This window comes from Armigeres subalbatus, chromosome 3 (genome assembly GCF_024139115.2).
Source record: "Armigeres subalbatus isolate Guangzhou_Male chromosome 3, GZ_Asu_2, whole genome shotgun sequence".
Taxonomy (NCBI): domain Eukaryota; kingdom Metazoa; phylum Arthropoda; class Insecta; order Diptera; family Culicidae; genus Armigeres; species Armigeres subalbatus.
Genome location: NC_085141.1, coordinates 358719661 through 358738167, shown reverse-complemented (window position 1 = coordinate 358738167; position 18507 = coordinate 358719661). Strand labels below are relative to the sequence as shown.

At 38.3% G+C, this 18507-nt stretch overlaps 1 protein-coding gene across 2 annotated transcripts in view; it reads right to left on the bottom strand.

The window, feature by feature from the left end:
• Positions 1–10865: 10865 nt before the first annotated feature.
• Positions 10866–18507, bottom strand: part of LOC134226208 (serine/threonine-protein kinase ULK2) — a 150958-nt gene continuing 143316 nt past the window's right edge. For both annotated transcript variants that reach the window (XM_062706820.1, XM_062706822.1), the window contains exons 14-15: positions 13962–14097; positions 10866–13865 (exon numbers count right to left, since the gene is read on the bottom strand). In XM_062706820.1, coding sequence (XP_062562804.1) covers positions 13789–13865; positions 13962–14097 — 213 coding nt within the window. In that variant the 3' untranslated portion in view covers positions 10866–13788. The remainder of the gene's footprint in view (positions 13866–13961; positions 14098–18507) is intronic.

The following is an 18507-nucleotide window of genomic DNA, read 5'->3' as shown; positions in this document are numbered from 1 at the left end:
GAACAAATCAAATGTTTGCGCCACTGGAAGTGAGCGAAGCATAGTTATCTATCACTCATCAGAAGACCTGGGGTGGCATTGCGCATCTCAATTCAAACGTAATTCTTTCGAGTCGAACATGTTTGGCATTACGGCTTTCGATTCGATCTCGAAAACGACTCATCGTTCGAGTATGCTCGAGGAGGTACAAGAATGACGAGATGTTTTGGCATTATGGAAACTCGATAGCACACTGAAAAACGACTCAAGTTGAATGAAAAACACTCGTCACCTTTATAGTTTTCAAATGTTGTTCGAGAGTCATTTCTTGCTGAAAGTTTTTATTCATATTTGTTATTATTTCTCTACTGGAAGAGAATAAATATTTCATTATTGTATCTTGAAGGAAAGAATGTCATTAGTATACCTACTTTTAGAGTTTCCAGACAATATGCAATCTCTAAGTATCCCGAAATCCGCGTAAAAACGACTTCAACTAAAATCGTGTTTTTTTGCAATTTTCTCGTATTTCTTGACGATTTCGATAAACCACGTGAAAAATCTTTGGGAAAAATCTGCGTAAAAACGTGTATATTCCAAAATCTACGTACAAATAGTTGAGTTAAATAAAAAAAAAACAGATTAATCCGCCTATACTGAGATTTTGACCCTTCCTTAGTTACAAGCAAATATACTCCAGTATTTAAAACGAAATAAAACTACTCAGCCTGCGCGCATGCGCAATGCCACCCCTTTTTTTCTTCCCCGAAAAATGATTTCTAGGCAAAAATCTGCGTGAATAAACATTCTCTACTCGTAAGAATGAGTGAAAATTACGATCACTCGATTAGCTGAGCACCTACTTAAGAAAGATGCATATTTGCTACAGGTTTAGGAAGTTTTTGGAATTGCGAAAGGAACATCAGTACGTTTTGTTTTGGTTGAAAACGAAACAAAACTTATGAAAATTCAGTTACAACGAACTGGGATTCAATGCTCGACCTCTTGCTTATAATGCAGGACCGTCGGGCTAACGAATCTAACAAAATCTAAAAAAAAATCACGATTGGAATCTTTATGGTATTTCAAATGCATAAATTATCATCACAATATATTTTGAAAAATTCTAAAATATTGATTTGTGGATCCCTTACATATTCAATGTATCGCCTTTCAATTCGATTGCAGTACAATCATAGATGCAAATATCATTATTTCGATTTTTAAATATTTTATTTATACATAATAATATTTTTATTTTACCAAAATATCACGCGCTGAGAAGCGAAACTTCGTTAATAACTCAACAGTTACAACCGTGATTGTTGCGTCTGGTGCAAGATACAATCATCCTTTATCACACCAAACTATTAAATCTTCCGCAAACTACCGCAATTCGCTACAATGATAAGAAGAAAACATCGGCGAAGAGCAATGGATTAATGCAGTTACGCCCCTATGATTATAAGCACGTGGTTTGTGATAAAACAATTTTCTGTTATAATAAAAAGTGATAAGCATGTTTGTTTTAGGTATGCACTAAATAACAAGCCTTCCATCAACTATTGGTTACCCTGCTGCACCAGCAAGAATATCCAAAATTGAAAAGAATAATCTGAACCGCCAATAGTGCAATTGATAGGGGATACTGGGCACTTAATCCACTTTTCTCATTTTCGATGTATCTTAGCGCTTGCAATCTTCAAAATTGGGAAGCTTTATCCCATTTACATAATATCTATACTATATCCTTTACCGTCAACAATTGCATCTCGTTTTATTGTCTCAATCGATTCTTTGGCTTATTTGAGGGATCTAACTATTTTAAAAATCGAAAACAAAAGTTGAAAAAATGCGGCACGTGTGACCCGGTCTTAAAAATTCACTTGCTGTCTTTTCAAAATCAGGTGGATGTTAGCCCAATCTTGAAAAACAGCACTTTTTTAATATTTTGTTTTAAATTTAAAAATACTTAGAGGCGTAATAAATATCGGTTCTTTGGGAAAGTTGACTTTAAATAGAATAAAGAATCGATTGGGAAAATTTAAATTTTTTACGGGAAAGGTCAATTTGCTACTGGTGAAATTCCAATAAGAGCAGCGAGTAAAATGGCTGACGAAGTTTCAGAGCGATCATTTTCCCAAGATCCAAAATTTTATTTCCTCCATGAAGAAAGCATCATCCGACTTAAACATAAAGCTTCATTCAAAAATAATCAATAGTTTCAAAATAGTTGAAAATAGTGACTTTTTGCGAGAAAAAGTGACTTTAGTGACTTGAGGTCGAAAAAAGAGACTTTTTAGTGACTTGCCCGAAAAAAGTGACCAAGTCACTAAAAAGTGACCCGCTACCAGGCCTGCTATCGGCATATGGTCACTACCGTGGGGATCTTGGATAACCTTCCACGTGCAATCTAACGATAGTGAATTTGAACATAAAGACAGATCAATACGGCTTTGTTGACCATTTGGTGCTATACGAGTTACCTCACCAGTGTTCAAAATATTCAAGTTGAAATCGTCACACAAATCATAGAAAATAGGCGCTCTATAATCGTCATACGTTTCGCCCATCCAATACCATATGCGTTCATATCTCCCAATATCAACACTGGAGAAGATAAAAGGGAGACTGCGTTAGAAAGATGTCGACGATTAAGAGAGGCATTTGGAGGAATGTACACTGAAGCTATGCAAAGATCTTTATTCTTTACATTTACTTGGCATGCGACGATTTCTAAGCCGGGAACAGTCGGAATGGGAATTCTGTAGAAGGAGTAGCATTTTTTGATCCCCAAAAGAGCGCCATCATAGTGATTATTCCGATCTTGGCGAATAATATTAAAATCGTGGAAGTTGATTTCGTCTTCGGAAGAAAGCCATGTTTCACAGAGTGCAAATATGTCGCAATCGGAATTGCGAATCAAAAACTTGAACACGTCTAATTTATTTTTACGACTATGACAGTTCCACTGCAGCACAGTGATTGTATCTTGTATAATAGCCGTATTATCCATCGAAAGATACAATTCCTGCAAGAAGGGGCCATGAAACAGTCAATTGCTTCAGATAACTTTCCACTGTTGGTATAAAGAGGTCAATGATTGGCCTCAATGAATTCGGAATATTAAATAAATTGAAAAAAACGGTCTACAAGGTCCTTAAAGGAGATCAATCCTCCCTTGGACGGAGTACTTTTTTTCTCCTAGCCGGATGTTTTTCGGAAACATCGGTTTTGGGCAATAGCGGGAATGTCTTGCTGCAAGATGGATCCAAAGGAGCAGTGAAAACAGGTTGCTTCGGGATTTTAAATAATCCCCCATTGCCTTCAGATTTGGGCAATCTTTTATGGATGACTTTTGATTTCTTACGGCGCGATCCCGGTGAAGACGGTTGCTTCCTCTTTTCGGGCCCGTGTACCTCCGTAGAATCAGCCATATCAGCTGCGTCAGAGTCCAATTCGTCAATGCATATGGAATCATAATAATCACTTACTTGAACGGTAGCTGAAATAGCAGTTTTTGCAGTGGTATCGGCGGATGTGTCTTGCGCTTTAACCATTTCCGCATAAGACTGCTTGGAGGGCTGTACCAACGAACGCTTCACTTTTTGGGTGCGTCTTTTGTACACCGGGCAATCTTGCAAACCATGGGGAGGATCCAAACCACAATAAGCACATTTTGTGGCTTGTTGCTGGCAGGTCTCCTCCCGATGTCTTTGGAAACTTTTACCACAAAGTGGTTTGTTGTCTCAAAACTCAGCAGTGTGAACAAGTTGTTTGCAATTGGTATAATTAAATACCCTTGGTACAAACAAACGCACCGGAAACAACATATTCTCGATATCTACATATTTTGGGAGCATCGAACCGGCGAATGTCACCTGGCGTCATCGCCAGAAGCAGCTACTTTCCTGAATTTCTTGGCGATTCCTCTGTGCTACAAACAAATAACACTGAAAATCTAAATTTTAATCCAAACTAGTATAACTCTGAAGTTCGGACGAGTTCGGATGAGCTCTTGGCAGCAATAGAAGCATCATTCTGTTCTGGTTTCAAGATTTGAATCTATTTTATTCATAACCAAAACTTAATTTCAAAATTTGAGAAAAATTATTATCGTGTCTGAACAAGTGTCTAAAATATGCCTAGAGTGCATATACAACTAAAATAAACTTCCATATTATTTTGTAGACATACTTCTTAACAAGCGAGAAGAGAACCAACGACAAAGCTTTGTTTTTGTCGGATATAATAATGACAAAGAACCGAAAAAAATGTTAGCAACAAAAAAGAAGACAATTTTGTTCCTAACTTTCCATCCCTTTATTTTGCATTGTCTCTACAGCAAATTTATGTTTTATGCTATCATAGTTTCAGCTTTTATGGAAACATTCGATAATCTAACTATGATTACAAAATTCGCGTCGTATTATCTGAAATATCAGAGCATGCAAGGCAAATGGTTCTTGTCATATTGTGTTTCGGTTCTGATATATGCTTGCTGCGAGGTGCGTTAATTAGTAACAAACGCTGTTGACGACAAAGGGTATATTGTTAGGCGTTGCAAAGTGGGCGCAGCAAGTCAAAAACGTGCGTTTTTTTATTTGCGTGCAAACGGTACATTTGACATAGGTGGTGTCTTCGGAATAAAATTTTACCTAAATATAAGCTATCTTTTGGAAGATTAGGGTGACCTAAAAATTCGCCTGTTAGGGTGATCCAAATTTTTTTTTTCATTTTCGTTTAAAAAAATTGAGCCGCTACAATAGTGATAGAGCTTGAAAATACAAACAACTTTGTAGAATATACCAACTTTCTATCTTTTAACGGTAGCGAGTTATGATGAAATTTCAAAAAATCGTATCTAAAACCAGTTTTTTTAAGAAAACTTTTTTTCTTATTGTTTTTCGTCATGGACATGTTCTACAAAGTGAACAGGTACATCAAATCACACGTTTTCCTAAAAAATGTGGATATTTCGGAGGTGTATTAGAAAAGTTATTCGACTTTTTATTCTATATAATGCAATTTTGCTATGTCCATATCTTTAATTGAGGCAAATTGTGGCAGATCAGACACCAACCATATGAAAGTATAGACATCCATCTACCAAATGCACTCTGTTTTATTAGGAGGAATTCGGAGGAAATATTGATTTGACACACATTAATGTGACTCAAATTAGTATAAAAATCATTTTTTTAATATATTCATGGACCACCCTATTCTTTTGTTTCGCTTGAAACACTGATGCTATGTACATATTTGCACCCGAATTGTTAAACGTTCTGACTTCACAAACATTATTAGAAAGTTTTTGGAAAAATGAGTGGGGAAATATGTATATCTGAACTGTTTTTCATGCATTTTCTCATTCATCACCGGAATGAGCTTAATATTGTTCAAACGATTACAATATAGATGGAAATGTGAGCAAAGCATCAGGACTTATAAATAAAATAAAATCAAGCGGATTGATATGCCAAATGCATTCTGTTATAATAGAAGCAACTTGGAGGAGCTATTGGTTTGATTTACATAAAAATGACTCAAGCTTATATAAACATGCTAAAACACATTGCTGGGAATAGCCACGTTTAAATACTTTTTGAGAGCAGATTCCATTTCAATCAGCCTCAAAGCTGTAACATAATTTATTTATTATTCATTTACATTATAAACTCATAGTTTAAGGCTTACATTCTAGTATTATAATCTAGCGGACTTTTTTTTCCCAACATACGAGTCACTTTAAATTTCTTCAACTGTTTCAGTGATGCCAGTTTCTCCAAAAATAATCTGAACTTTCTCAACTATTATAATACATTTACCTAGCGGTGTTGGTGCCTTCCACGTGTAATAGAAAAGTTCACAGTGTAATTTTATAGGAAACAGATATAATTTCCTAACTCTTAATGTACGACAAAAGTACATAAAAGCAAAAGAAATGCCTAAAGCTTGTATAAGAACGATGTTGAACTCATTTATGAGAAAATGTATGAAAAATGTTTAGATATATTTCCCAACACATTAAAAAAAAGAATTTTGTCCTGTCAAAACGTTTACCAATTTGGATCCAAATATGTACAGAGCATCGAGCGAAATAATTAAAATGATTAAACGATAGGATGGTCCATGAATATAAAAAAAAAAAGATTTTTATACTAATTTGAGTCACCTTAATATTTGTCAAATCAATATTTCCTCCGAATTCCTCCTAATAAAATAGAGTGCATTTGGTAGTTGGATGTCTATACTTTCATATGGTTGGTGTTTATTCTCAATTAAAGATATGGACATAGTAAAATTTCATTATAGAATATAAAAAAGTCGAATAACTTCACTAATATACCTCCAAAATATCCAATTTTTTTTAGGAAAACGTGTGATTTGATGTACCTGTTCACTTTGTAGAACATGTCCATGTCGAAAAACAATAAAAAAAAATGTTTTCTTAAAAAACTGGTTTTAGATACGATTTTTTTAAATTTCATCATAACTCGCTACCGTTGAAAGATAGAAAGCTGGTAAGTTGTTTGTATTTTCAAGCTCTATCACTCTTGTAGCGGCTCAAATTTTTTTTTAACGAAAATGAAGAAAATTTTTTTTTGGATCGCCCTAACAGGTGAATTTTTAGGTCACCCTAATCTTCCAAAAGATAACTTATTTTTTGGTAAAATTTTCTTCCGAAGACACCACCTATGTAAAATCAACCGTTTGCACGCAAATAAAAAAACGCACGTTTTTGGCTTGTTGCGCCCACTGTGCGTTGGTCGAATATTGATTCCCTACTCACGATATTATCATGTTTGTTCTAGATTAAATTCAAGGACTTTACACACCTTGTTAACTGAAAGCAATCGTTTCTTCTTCGAAGATTTCTATCAAAGCTCATGAAAAATTTCATTTCTCTGTAACTAGCAAAAATAACTTTAGATTTTGTTATAAAGAATATCTGAATATGTTATTGAGAAATATCTAAAGAATATTCTATCTGGAATTGAAACAGTTCTGCGAAGCGTGTTAGCCAATTAGCATAACCCATGATATTCGCATGTGCAACCAACTGTAAACATACAACTTTTCCGATTAATTTTTTAAATTGTTATGGAAAGGTTTTTTTTATAGTTGTTGAAGAACCGTATAGCATCAAGTTGATAGTACAGTCTGATTCGTTGATTTGAATATTGATATATGGGTCACTGTTTGGTTGGGCTTCCGCTGGATAGGCCACGATCTTTTTAGTTCCACTCATATGTTTAAATGCAATAAGAATACTTAAAATTGGATTTTGCGTTACTGGGCATCATTTGTGAGGTTTAATTCTCAATATACGTGATCAAATGGCTGGCTGTTGATCCAACTGAAAACAGAACACATACGTTAGTTAGGTCGAGATCGTGAACCAACCAGATGATCACGACTATAGCCGAACTAGAATTTCATGATAACTAACTTGAAAAAGACATTTAACTTTTTTTAGTAATTTAGCATCGTGGCGAGAAAATTCTATGGTCAAAACTATATTATCCATGAGCTAAAATGTGTTCTGATTAAGACCCACGTTGCACTCTTCTCAAACAGCATGTAAAGCCAACGTTTTTTTAAGAATCGCCGAAAAAAGGACGTGTTTAGAATTGGATCGGAGAAAAGGGGACATGTTTTGTTGAATCAGCATGTATAATAACTGTGTATTTTTTATTTTTTTACTTTTATTATTCAACTTCCGCCATTACGCATTTCTGTCCTAGGTTGGTACCCTTGAGACCAGCCAGCGAAGGAACCCCAGGTTGAGAACTGCTGATTTATAGCCTAATCTAAACTAAATTAATGATTTCGTGTGTGTTACTTCTACGTGAAGTTAAACGATTTACAATGATATGGAAATGCTAATATCATCTTCCAAACTTGGACGTACATGTTCATGATAGAATTAGAGGCGAAAGTATAGAATTGATAGTTCCGTTAGGATACGGCAGGCATGAAGAATGTTTTTATAGAAGTCGATTTGAAAGCGAGCGGAGGGCAATATTTGTGATGGCACATATCACACGACCTTCCTTCTGCCAAGCTCCCTGGCCAGTGGAGATATATCAGCTTCCACACTGATATTCTTCCCTCCCCCTTCATACGAGAGCTTGGCAGAAGGAAGGTCGTGTGATATGTGCCATCATAAATATTGCCCTCCGCTTGCTTTCAAATCGACTTCTATAAAACATTCTTCATGCCTGCCGTATCCTAACGGAACTATCAATTCTATACTTTCGCCTCTAATTCTATCATGAACATGTACGTCCAAGTTTGGAAGATGATATTAGAATTTCCATATCATTGCTAATCTAAGCGTTAATCATCAATGACTTGAGCCAGAAAAAGATTTAAGTATATTTGGATAACTAGAATCAAGTTACTAAACATCCCGCCGCTGTAGGGGAACCCGGGGCAAGAAAGTCACCTTAAGAATTTTGAACTATTTCATAGTAGTAACACCACTAAATGAAACGTTTATCGTACGCAAAATACAATGTAGATGGATATCATTGAAACTACATCGATATTAATATGAATCATATGATAAAAGTGGACATTAATTTTTTATTTCATTGGTAAAAAAGGCCCGGGGCAAGAAGGCCACCCTACAGGGGCGAAAAGGACACATTGAAATAAAATAAAGAAAATACGACCGCGGACGATGCCTCAGAAACACGTAGACACAGTTCAGAGTGGCGTTGACGGAAACCGTGTAACCAATCTTCACCCGAACATTTGGAGCTCGGTGTTGAACGGATGTTTAAGTTTATTTCTTACCGCCACCTGAAAGCCAAGCTTCTGAAGTCACGAGTTGGCAGTGCATCGAGTCGTTGTTTCAAGTTAGTATATGCCGAACGAGTACATTGTCCTGCCGCGGATTATTCTCTAGTGCGGAACGACCAGGGAATCAATATTCGAGCAACGCCTAACAATACTCTCTTTGTCATCAACAGTGTTTGTTACTGACAAACGCACCTAGCGACAAACCTTTATCAAAACCCGAACATAATATGACAAGAATCATTTGCCTTGCATGCTCTGATATTTCCGAATATATGATGCTAATTTTGTAATCATTGTTCGATTCTCGAATATTTCCATAAAAGTAGAAACTATGATAGCATAAAACCGAAATTTTCTCTAGAAATAATGCAAAATAACAGGATAAAAAGTTAGCAACAAGATTGTCTTCTTTTTTGTTGCTGACAAAATGTTTCGGATCTTTGTCATTATTATCTCCGACAAAAACAAAGCTTTGTCGTTGGTTCTCTTCTGTCGCTTGTTTCGCAGGCGCATTCCAAGAAAATTGATTCCCTGGGAACGACCGAAGCCACAAGCATAAATCTTTCGATCCGGATGCTTAAAATTTTTCTTCAATGTTCGACGACGAACACGGTGCTTAGTGGCTGATCGCTTCACAGACATGCCAGACTCGGCCACCGCTTTTATTGCCGCGGTCCAAGTAGCAATTTTTTCAGCTTTATTCAGCACCTACCCTATTTTACAGGGAAATCAAAGGTGTACTTCTTGCCCCGGTGTCATTTTTCCCTCGGTTGCCTTACCCATTTCCGCCCGTGAATGCTTATCAAAAGTTTCAGTTGCAATTTTATCGATTAAGTGAATGTTTACTGTATTATTAGTCGCCTCTCCACATCTCGATATTGAGATAAAATGAGATCGAGTAATGGAAGAAAAATTTAATCGAAAAAAGCTTTCATGTGTAGTAGCCTAAAAAGTTGCATATATCGACATATGAAGAGAAAATCCTGAGCAAACACATGGGGATAGGGAGGTTATCGAACTGTAGAAAGCAAAAATGTAGGTGGATTGAAGGGACCGAGAAAACCATTGACATAGAGAGAGATATCGAGATATAGAACATCGAGATGGAGATAATCGACTGTAATCGATTTTCCTTTCTTCATATTTTTTTGTTTGGATTATGACATTAAAAAGAAATACTAGTAAACATCAACGTCGTAAGATAAAACATTCAATGACTAAACACAGTTTAATGATTTATAGATTCTTTTCAAGAAATATTCGAAAAGATTAAATGCAATTTAATCTTAATCGCTCATTTTCTAAACAATCATTCCAATGAGTGGGTAGACCAAATATGGTTTTAGCTTAAAGTTTAAGTTAATTATCTTATATACTTTTATCTGAATACAACAGCTCCTGGAAACTTGCTTTCTCCAGTGAAAGTTACAACTTACCTGATTCTGTTCTTACATGGATTTTTTTACACGGCCGAACAGAAAAATATCCCATACATTTATTTTTTCAAAGTTGATCCATTTTTCATGATTCGGCGAAAAATCATAAACCTCTTTTGAATTTTGAACTGAAAACTTTTGTACACGGAACGCACTCCTTGTAATCGCATATCTGTCCCATCTTTGCTGGGTTACCTATTCGTGTAAATAAAATCGGGTGTATATCTGAAGCCCCGCTCTGAAGCTTATCCGCGAATTACAATATTTGTAAATTCATGATTATTTTCCGCAGAATCTGGAAAAAATTTCCGGAAAAGTCCATAAAAAGTTCCTTTCAACACCATTTTTTCAGATTCGCAACTAAACACGAACAAAAAACTTTCGACAGCTGAAATATTGCACAATTTAGATGACATTAACACTGATGGATTTTTTTAATTGAAATATTTTTCGCACTTTTACACTGATGGATTTTTAATTGAAAAAATAAATCGACGCTCTTTGGAATGCATTCTTTGATATAAAAGTACACAACTAATATGTGAACGTGCTTATATGGCTACTCTACTACATAATTATAATTTGCATATCTTTGAAGGCATGAATAGTTCGGATAAATAATTACACTTCAATGGATTATTACATTTCATTACAGATTTATTTTCAATTTTTGTTTTTCGAAGAACCTTCTTGTTTTAATTTCATTTATAGATGATTCCTCTAACATATAATTCATGTTGGATTTGTTTGTTTTATTTTTTGCCTTCATCATGCAATCATGTGTAGATTATCTTTTGTTTTGTCATCCAGACTTTGTTGGATACTACTGTGTTCTGTTTAAATATGTACTCACTTTTACCGTTTTATGATTTACCCATTTTCTTACGTTTCTTATCTCTGGAAATACGACTTTTTATCAGAGTCGTCTCGTATGCCTATTTTGAATAATCTCCTCTATTCGTTAGATGTGTGGGTGTACGGTTCATTGTCACTGACCCGACGATAGTTAAGATTAGCTTCTGTCTTACATAAGAATGTGATGGCCTTCCGGTGACAGACTGCAACTAAAAGGTGTGTATCGGATTGCACATTTGCAAATCTCGTGGTTGTGTCTTCCATTTATTCGGTATTGTATAAATGAAACTATTAAAAAGACCACGGTGAGCGGGAAGTAGCTGCTTTCTTCATTATAATTTCACGTTTACTTCCGCTGCGATTAAGATTAGATTTGCTATTTCGTTATTTGTAGGGGAGTTGGTTTATATAAGATATTTTGTACTTAGGTACTACGTTTTACTTTATCATATAGGTATGGTTCTTATAACTTTTCTTGCTATATTCACCTGTCCAAGACATGACGCAACGGACGAATATAGACAATGAAAATGTGGAATACATACGTAACTAATATGGGTAGAATTTGTCTGGATCTAGACGGAACTCGTGGATTAAATAATAAAAACTTTTCGGCACTTTTCCGTCAAAACCAAACAGAAGTTACTCAGCGGATCATATTGTCAATATTTAAACATTTGTATCCGTCTGCTTCGGAATTCGACTTAACAGAAATGTTTCCATTGTTATTCGTTCCGTATAAACAAGTGTTGTCGTGACTCAAGGGCAGGTCATCATATCTATTCAATTGTTATTCCTATAAAAAGAACCATCTGACGATAGAGTTGCTCCAGACAACTAGAATCACCCGTCATAATAAGATGGAGCGTTTGCGTCAAAACGACAAATGAATTAATATTGGATAATATAAAAGAACGGATTGATAATACATACACACATACATACAAATGATGCAATCATGAAGTTGCTTTTAATATTATCGTCACCATTGGAGAAGTTTTTTTTAAAAGAAGTATGCGAATAGAATTTTGTTGTAAAAACCCGTTTTAGGCGAAATTTGAAATTTACACAGCAAGCGATTGAGGCATTTAAAACATCGAAGCGCATCGTAAGCCGGCCAGAGTCTTGAAATGTCTTACAAACAGCTCAATGAATTGACAAATGGCTACATTTCTAGAGCAATTAGTATTAAAAAAAATAGATGCGAATCAGATTGTCGAGGTAACGTCATCCTGAAAATTTTCAAAAAAAATGACCATACGACATAATTTGGATCTTATAAAGAAAATAGCATTTCGGTAAAAATGACACTTCTGCAGCGATATCTTGAAATTTCATGTGAAGGAAAGGATCCACAACTATTTTAATGATTGTATTTTACTTAATTAAAATGCGCTCTATGCATTTTTCTGACCTGAAACATATATTTTAGTATTCCAAATATAGAGCATTGTATACCTTTGTATTGGATTTAAAAACATATTGGCAGTAATTAATAGAAATAATAGTCTAAAACATGCAAACATGTTGCGAACATATCCCACAGAATACCACTTTATTTTATTTCATCCAGGAATATACCGTCACTTAAATTATCAATTGTTAAAATCTCGTCATTGATAAAGAATCGCCCGTAAATCGTATCTATTATTAGTTGAAATGGGTCAATCACATTAAAAATAGGAAAATATTGATGTCCCAAAAGAGCCAAATTATGACCTTTCGAAACTTTTGTTCAAAATTTTGCAAGTTTAATTTGGAAATTGATAGATAAAACGAATCTGCAACAGCATTCACTTTAAAAGCAAAATAGCTGGCTTATAGAATACTAGGTTGTCAAACATTCTGGTAATTGGCTTCATAATGATGCATATATGCTTCCATCACAGTAACATTCAGGTTCTATTCCGGCATTAAAGCAGTCTTGTAGAATAAATTATAATATTTAAGTCTGTTATAAAACCAACAATGCTACTTCGAAGAAAGTTCTCGTGCCAAATATAAACAATTATGATACTTACGAATGAATGAAGAAAGCCGAATTACGAATGAATGAAGAAAGCCGTTCTTGCTGCTTGTTGTGATTTCATACAAAGGCCAATTGTCTAGATTTCTGTGCAATTTTTATATACATGCCTGTGCATTAACAATTTGCTTTATGTACAATAGAACAATCTAAATAATTTACTCCTGATTGGGTTCTACTATTTCAAATATATATTCCGATCAACATTAATGTCCCCGTATAACTTCTAAAGAGGCCCACTTTATTTTATTTACAGTTTTCTGATGAAATAAATCGATATAGCTACCAAAAAAAACTGGTCTTCAATGATGACAATCATAATAAAATAATTCATAAATAAAATGTATCATACGAAGTAAATCTCACTAACATCTAGTGATAGAAGTTGCCCATTCAGAACTTCACTTCGAAGTTCGGGTACGTCCACGTGGAATCTTTCGATTCTAACTAACTTTAATCGTTCCCATAGACGTACTTACTTACTCAATACTCGTTCATACGCTCATGCACACCCTAAAACGGCTCACTATTTTGGGAAATGACGATGACAGCAGAGATGATGATCGTTCAGACCGCCCCCCACGTAGGAGGGGTTATGGCTGCTGCTATGGCAGTTGCCGGGCCATCTAGTCAGAAGATCTTTGACAGGCGCCTCCGGAGCGTCTGCAGGGCGCTGGTTCAAGACAGTTCGTCGGTGGCGTAGATGTAGCCCTGCTGCTGGAGAATGTACAACCGCTTCTCGACGGCGTCTTTGTCTGTTGGATTCGAATTGAAAAGGAAAACATCGATTGGATTGATCCAAATAAGTCAGAAATTATAATACTAACTAATAATACTAAACTAATACTCACATTTTGATAGGAGCATTTTGTCCTGAGGATGACTGCATTTCTGCGCCAGAGAATGCAGCAAAATCTGCGCTGACTGATACCGGGTGAAGCAATCCTCGGGGTTGCCGAACAGCTCATCTAAGGCTGCCGATTGGCACTAGAATAAAATAATGACACGTAATGAGTGTTGGAGATGTTCTATACACTTTTAAATACGTAGTAGCAGAATGGACCCGGCATTGCTTAGGGGCTGGCAATAAGTGTTACGACCTGTTGTATGTTTACCCAATTAACATTTAAAGTCAATGTAAATGTTATTTCAACTCGTATATACGGCTTCAAGTTGAATATGTGTGCTATACATATGATTAAGAACTTCTATTCAATTCTTTCATCAGAAAATCTGGCGAATCTGTTCAGCTGTTTTTGACGTGCCAGCAGAACTACTTTACAGCATGTTATACATTTTTTCTCAATCTTTACTAAACCATTCAGTACCTATGTAATATAATTCACTTCATTGGCGCTAATTCAGATTTTCTTAATCTGTTAAATAAGTTTTATACAGCCACTGAATTCAATTTGAGTAAATATTATTCGTAAGGAGAGTAAAATTCGAAGTTTATCTAATGTTTTTTTTTTGTGAAAACTGAAATACCAATTTTGTTGCTACCTAGAATCGAACTCCTGATCTCCTGATTCAATGGCTGCTGCTCTATCATCACCGAACAAAGAAGCTTTGATTTTTCTTGTTACTACGATGTACTTAATGGTAAGAGCATACATACATATGGTGAAATGAACTAAATTTGGAAGACGTTTGTTGTAAGTATCAAATATCATATGATTTGATTTATGTTTTGTTCGAATAACTTGTTTGAAGAAATCATAACGTGCAAATTTATGACAAATGTCCAGTTCAACTAATCGCAATCCAGGGAAAAAAGAGGAATAATAATATAATGATGATTTGTCATAAATTCAAGAATTTTGTAGAAAAACGACTTTTAGGGGAAACAGTGCTCGGGGGCAGCAGGGACTATGTCCAAGGGCTTGACGATCCCTCCCCAGGCCATCTGAGAGTTGTGGCGCCTGCCTAGGATGTGGTGGGGTTTGACAGTGGGCCCTGTTAAACCTCTATAAAAAGCTGCATGTATCCGCAAGTAGGCTCCGCCAAAGCGACCGTGTGCCGCTCAAAGCGCACAAGCCCAAGTCCTGGTGTTAGGTGGGACGCTAAACAGCCCTGACACGACGGCCCTCCGACGAGACAGGAGGTTTGCGCAGGCCCAATAAGCCGCCTTTAAAACCAATCATTACGAACGACATAGAAGATAATACGACTCGATACAATCGGCAACGACCTAGGCGACGAATAAAGGATCACGATTGGAAGCTTGGAACATGGAACTGCAAGTCGCTAGGCTTCGCAGGTTGCGATAGGATAATCTACGATGAATTACATCCCCGCAACTTCGATGTCGTAGCGCTGCAGGAAATCTGCTGGACAGGACAGAAAGTGTGGAAAAGCGGGCATCGAGCGGCTACCTTCTACCAAAGCTGTGGCACCACCAACGAGCTGGGAACCGGCTTCATAGTGCTGGGAAAGATGCGCCAACGCGTGATTGGGTGGCAGCCAATCAACGCAAGGATGTGCAAGCTGAGGATAAAAGGCCGTTTCTTCAACTATAGCATCATCAACGTGCACTGCCCACACGAAGGGAGATTCGACGACGAGAAAGAAGCGTTCTATGCGCAGCTGGAGCAGACATACGATGGATGCCCACTGCGGGACGTCAAAATCGTCATCGGTGACATGAACGCTCAGGTAGGAAGGGAGGAAATGTATAGACCGGTCATCGGACCGGATAGTCTGCATACCGTATCGAACGACAACGGCCAACGATGCATAAACTTTGCAGCCTCCCGCGGAATGGTAGTCCGAAGCACTTTCTTCCCGCGTAAGAATATCCACAAGGCCACATGGAAATCACCTAATCAAGTAACGGAAAACCAAATCGACCACGTTCTAATCGACGGTAAATTCTTCTCCGACATCACGAACGTACGCACTTACCGCAGTGCGAATATTGAATCCGACCACTATCTCGTCGCAGTATGTCTGCGCTCAAAACTCTCGACGGTGTACAACACGCGTCGGAGTCGTCCGCCGCGGCTTAACATTGGGCGGCTACAAGACGGTAGACTAGCCCAAGACTACGCGCAGCAGCTGGAAGTGGCACTCCCAACGGAAGAGCAGCTAGGCGCAGCATCTCTTGAAGATGGCTGGAGAGATATTCGATCCGCCATTGAAGCACCGCAACCGCTGCACTAGGCACGGTGGCTCCGGATCAGAAGAAACGACTGGTATGACGGCGAATGTAAGCAGTTAGTTGAGGAGAAGAATGCAGCATGGGCGAGATTGCTGCAACACCGCACGAGGGCGAACGAGGCACGATACAAACGGGCGCGGAACAGACAAAACTCGATTTTCCGGAGGAAAAAGCGCCAGCAGGAAGATCGAGACCGTGAAGAGACGGAGGAACTGTACCGCGCTAATAACGCACGAAAGTTCTATGAGAAGTTGAACCGTTCACGTAAGGGCCACGTGCCACAGCCCGATATGTGTAAGGACTTAAACGGGAACCTTCTTACGAACGAGCGTGAGGTGATCCAAAGGTAGCGGCAGCACTACGAAGAGCACCTGAATGGCGATATGGCAGACAACGGTGGCGGTATGGTAATGAACCTAGGAGCACGCGCGCAGGACATGCGACTTCCGGCTCCGAATCTCCAGGAAATCCAGGAGGAGATCTGCCGGCTGAAAACAACAAAGCCCCTGGAATTGACTAATTACCAGGAGAGCTGTTTAAACACGGTGGTGAAGCACTGGCTAGAGCGCTGCACTGGGTGATTACCAAGGTTTGGGAGGATGAGGTTCTGCCGCAGGAGTGGATGGAAGGTGTCGTGTCCCATCTACAAAAGGGCGATAAGCTGGATTGTAGCAACTACCGCGCAATCACATTGCTGAACGCCGCCTACAAGGTACTCTCCCAAATTGTATGCCGTCGACTAACACCAATTGCAAGAGAGTTCGTGGGGCAGTACCAGGCGGGATTTATGGGTGAACGCTCTACCACAGACCAGGTGTTCGCCATACGTCAGGTATTGCAGAAATGCCGCGAATACAACGTGCCCACACATCATCTATTTATCGACTTCAAAGCCGCATATGATACAATCGATCGGGACCAGCTATGGCAGCTAATGCACGAAAACGGATTTCCGGATAAACTGATACGGTTGATCAAGGCGACGATGGATCGGGTGATGTGCGTAGTTCGAGTTTCAGGGGCATTCTCGAGTCCCTTCGAAACCCGTAGAGGGTTACGGCAAGGTGATGGTCTTTCGTGTCTGCTATTCAACATCGCTTTGGAGGAGTAATACGAAGGGCAGGGATTGACACGAGTGGTACGATTTTCACGAAGTCCGTCCAGTTATTTGGTTTCGCTGACGACATTGATATCATGGCACGTAACTTTGAGAGGATGGAGGAAGCCTACATCAGACTGAAAAGCGAAGCTAAACGGATTGGACTAGTCATCAACACGTCGAAGACGAAGTACATGATAGGAAGAGGCTCAAGAGAGGTCAATGTGAGCCACCCACCACGAGTTTGTATCGGTGGTGACGAAATCGAGGTGGTTGAAGAATTCGTGTACTTGGGCTCACTGGTGACCGCCGATAACGATACCAGCAGAGAAATTCGGAGACGCATAGTGGCTGGAAATCGTACGTACTTTGGACTCCGCAAGACGCTCCGATCGAATAGAGTTCGCCGCCGTACCAAACTGACTATCTACAAAACGCTTATAAGACCGGTAGTTCTCTACGGACACGAGACCTGGACGATGCTCGTGGAGGACCAACGCGCACTGGGAGTTTTCGAAAGGAAAGCGTACCATCTATGGTGGGTTGCAGATGGCGGACGGTACGTGGAGGAGGCGAATGAACCACGAGTTGCATCAGCTGTTGGGAGAACCATCCATCGTTCACACCGCGAAAATCGGAAGACTGCGGTGGGCCGGGCACGTAGCCAGAATGTCGGACAGTAATCCGGTGAAAATGGTTCTCGACAACGATCCGACGGGAACAAGAAGGCGAGGTGCACAGCGGGCAAGGTGGATCGATCAGGTGGAGGACGACTTGCGGACCCTCCGCAGACTGCGTGGTTGGCGAAGTGCAGCCATGAACCGAGCTGAATGGAGAAGTCTTTTATGTGCAGCACAGGCCACTCCGGCCTTAGTCTGATGATAAATAAAAAAGTGTTTTTATACACTTAATAGCTCGAAAATTACTTCAACATGGTCGAAACGTAAACGGAACGAATTGCAATGTTCACAAGACTTGTAGAGCACACCAAAAGTTTCCGTATAGAGGTTGTTGCGATAGTTTTCGGTGTTTATATCTCTTGTTAGATTTTATTTCAAAATTGAATAGACACAATAAGAATCCGAAGGAATAAATTTTGGATGTTACGCCCTTTTCGAATGTTAGTCTAAGAATATTG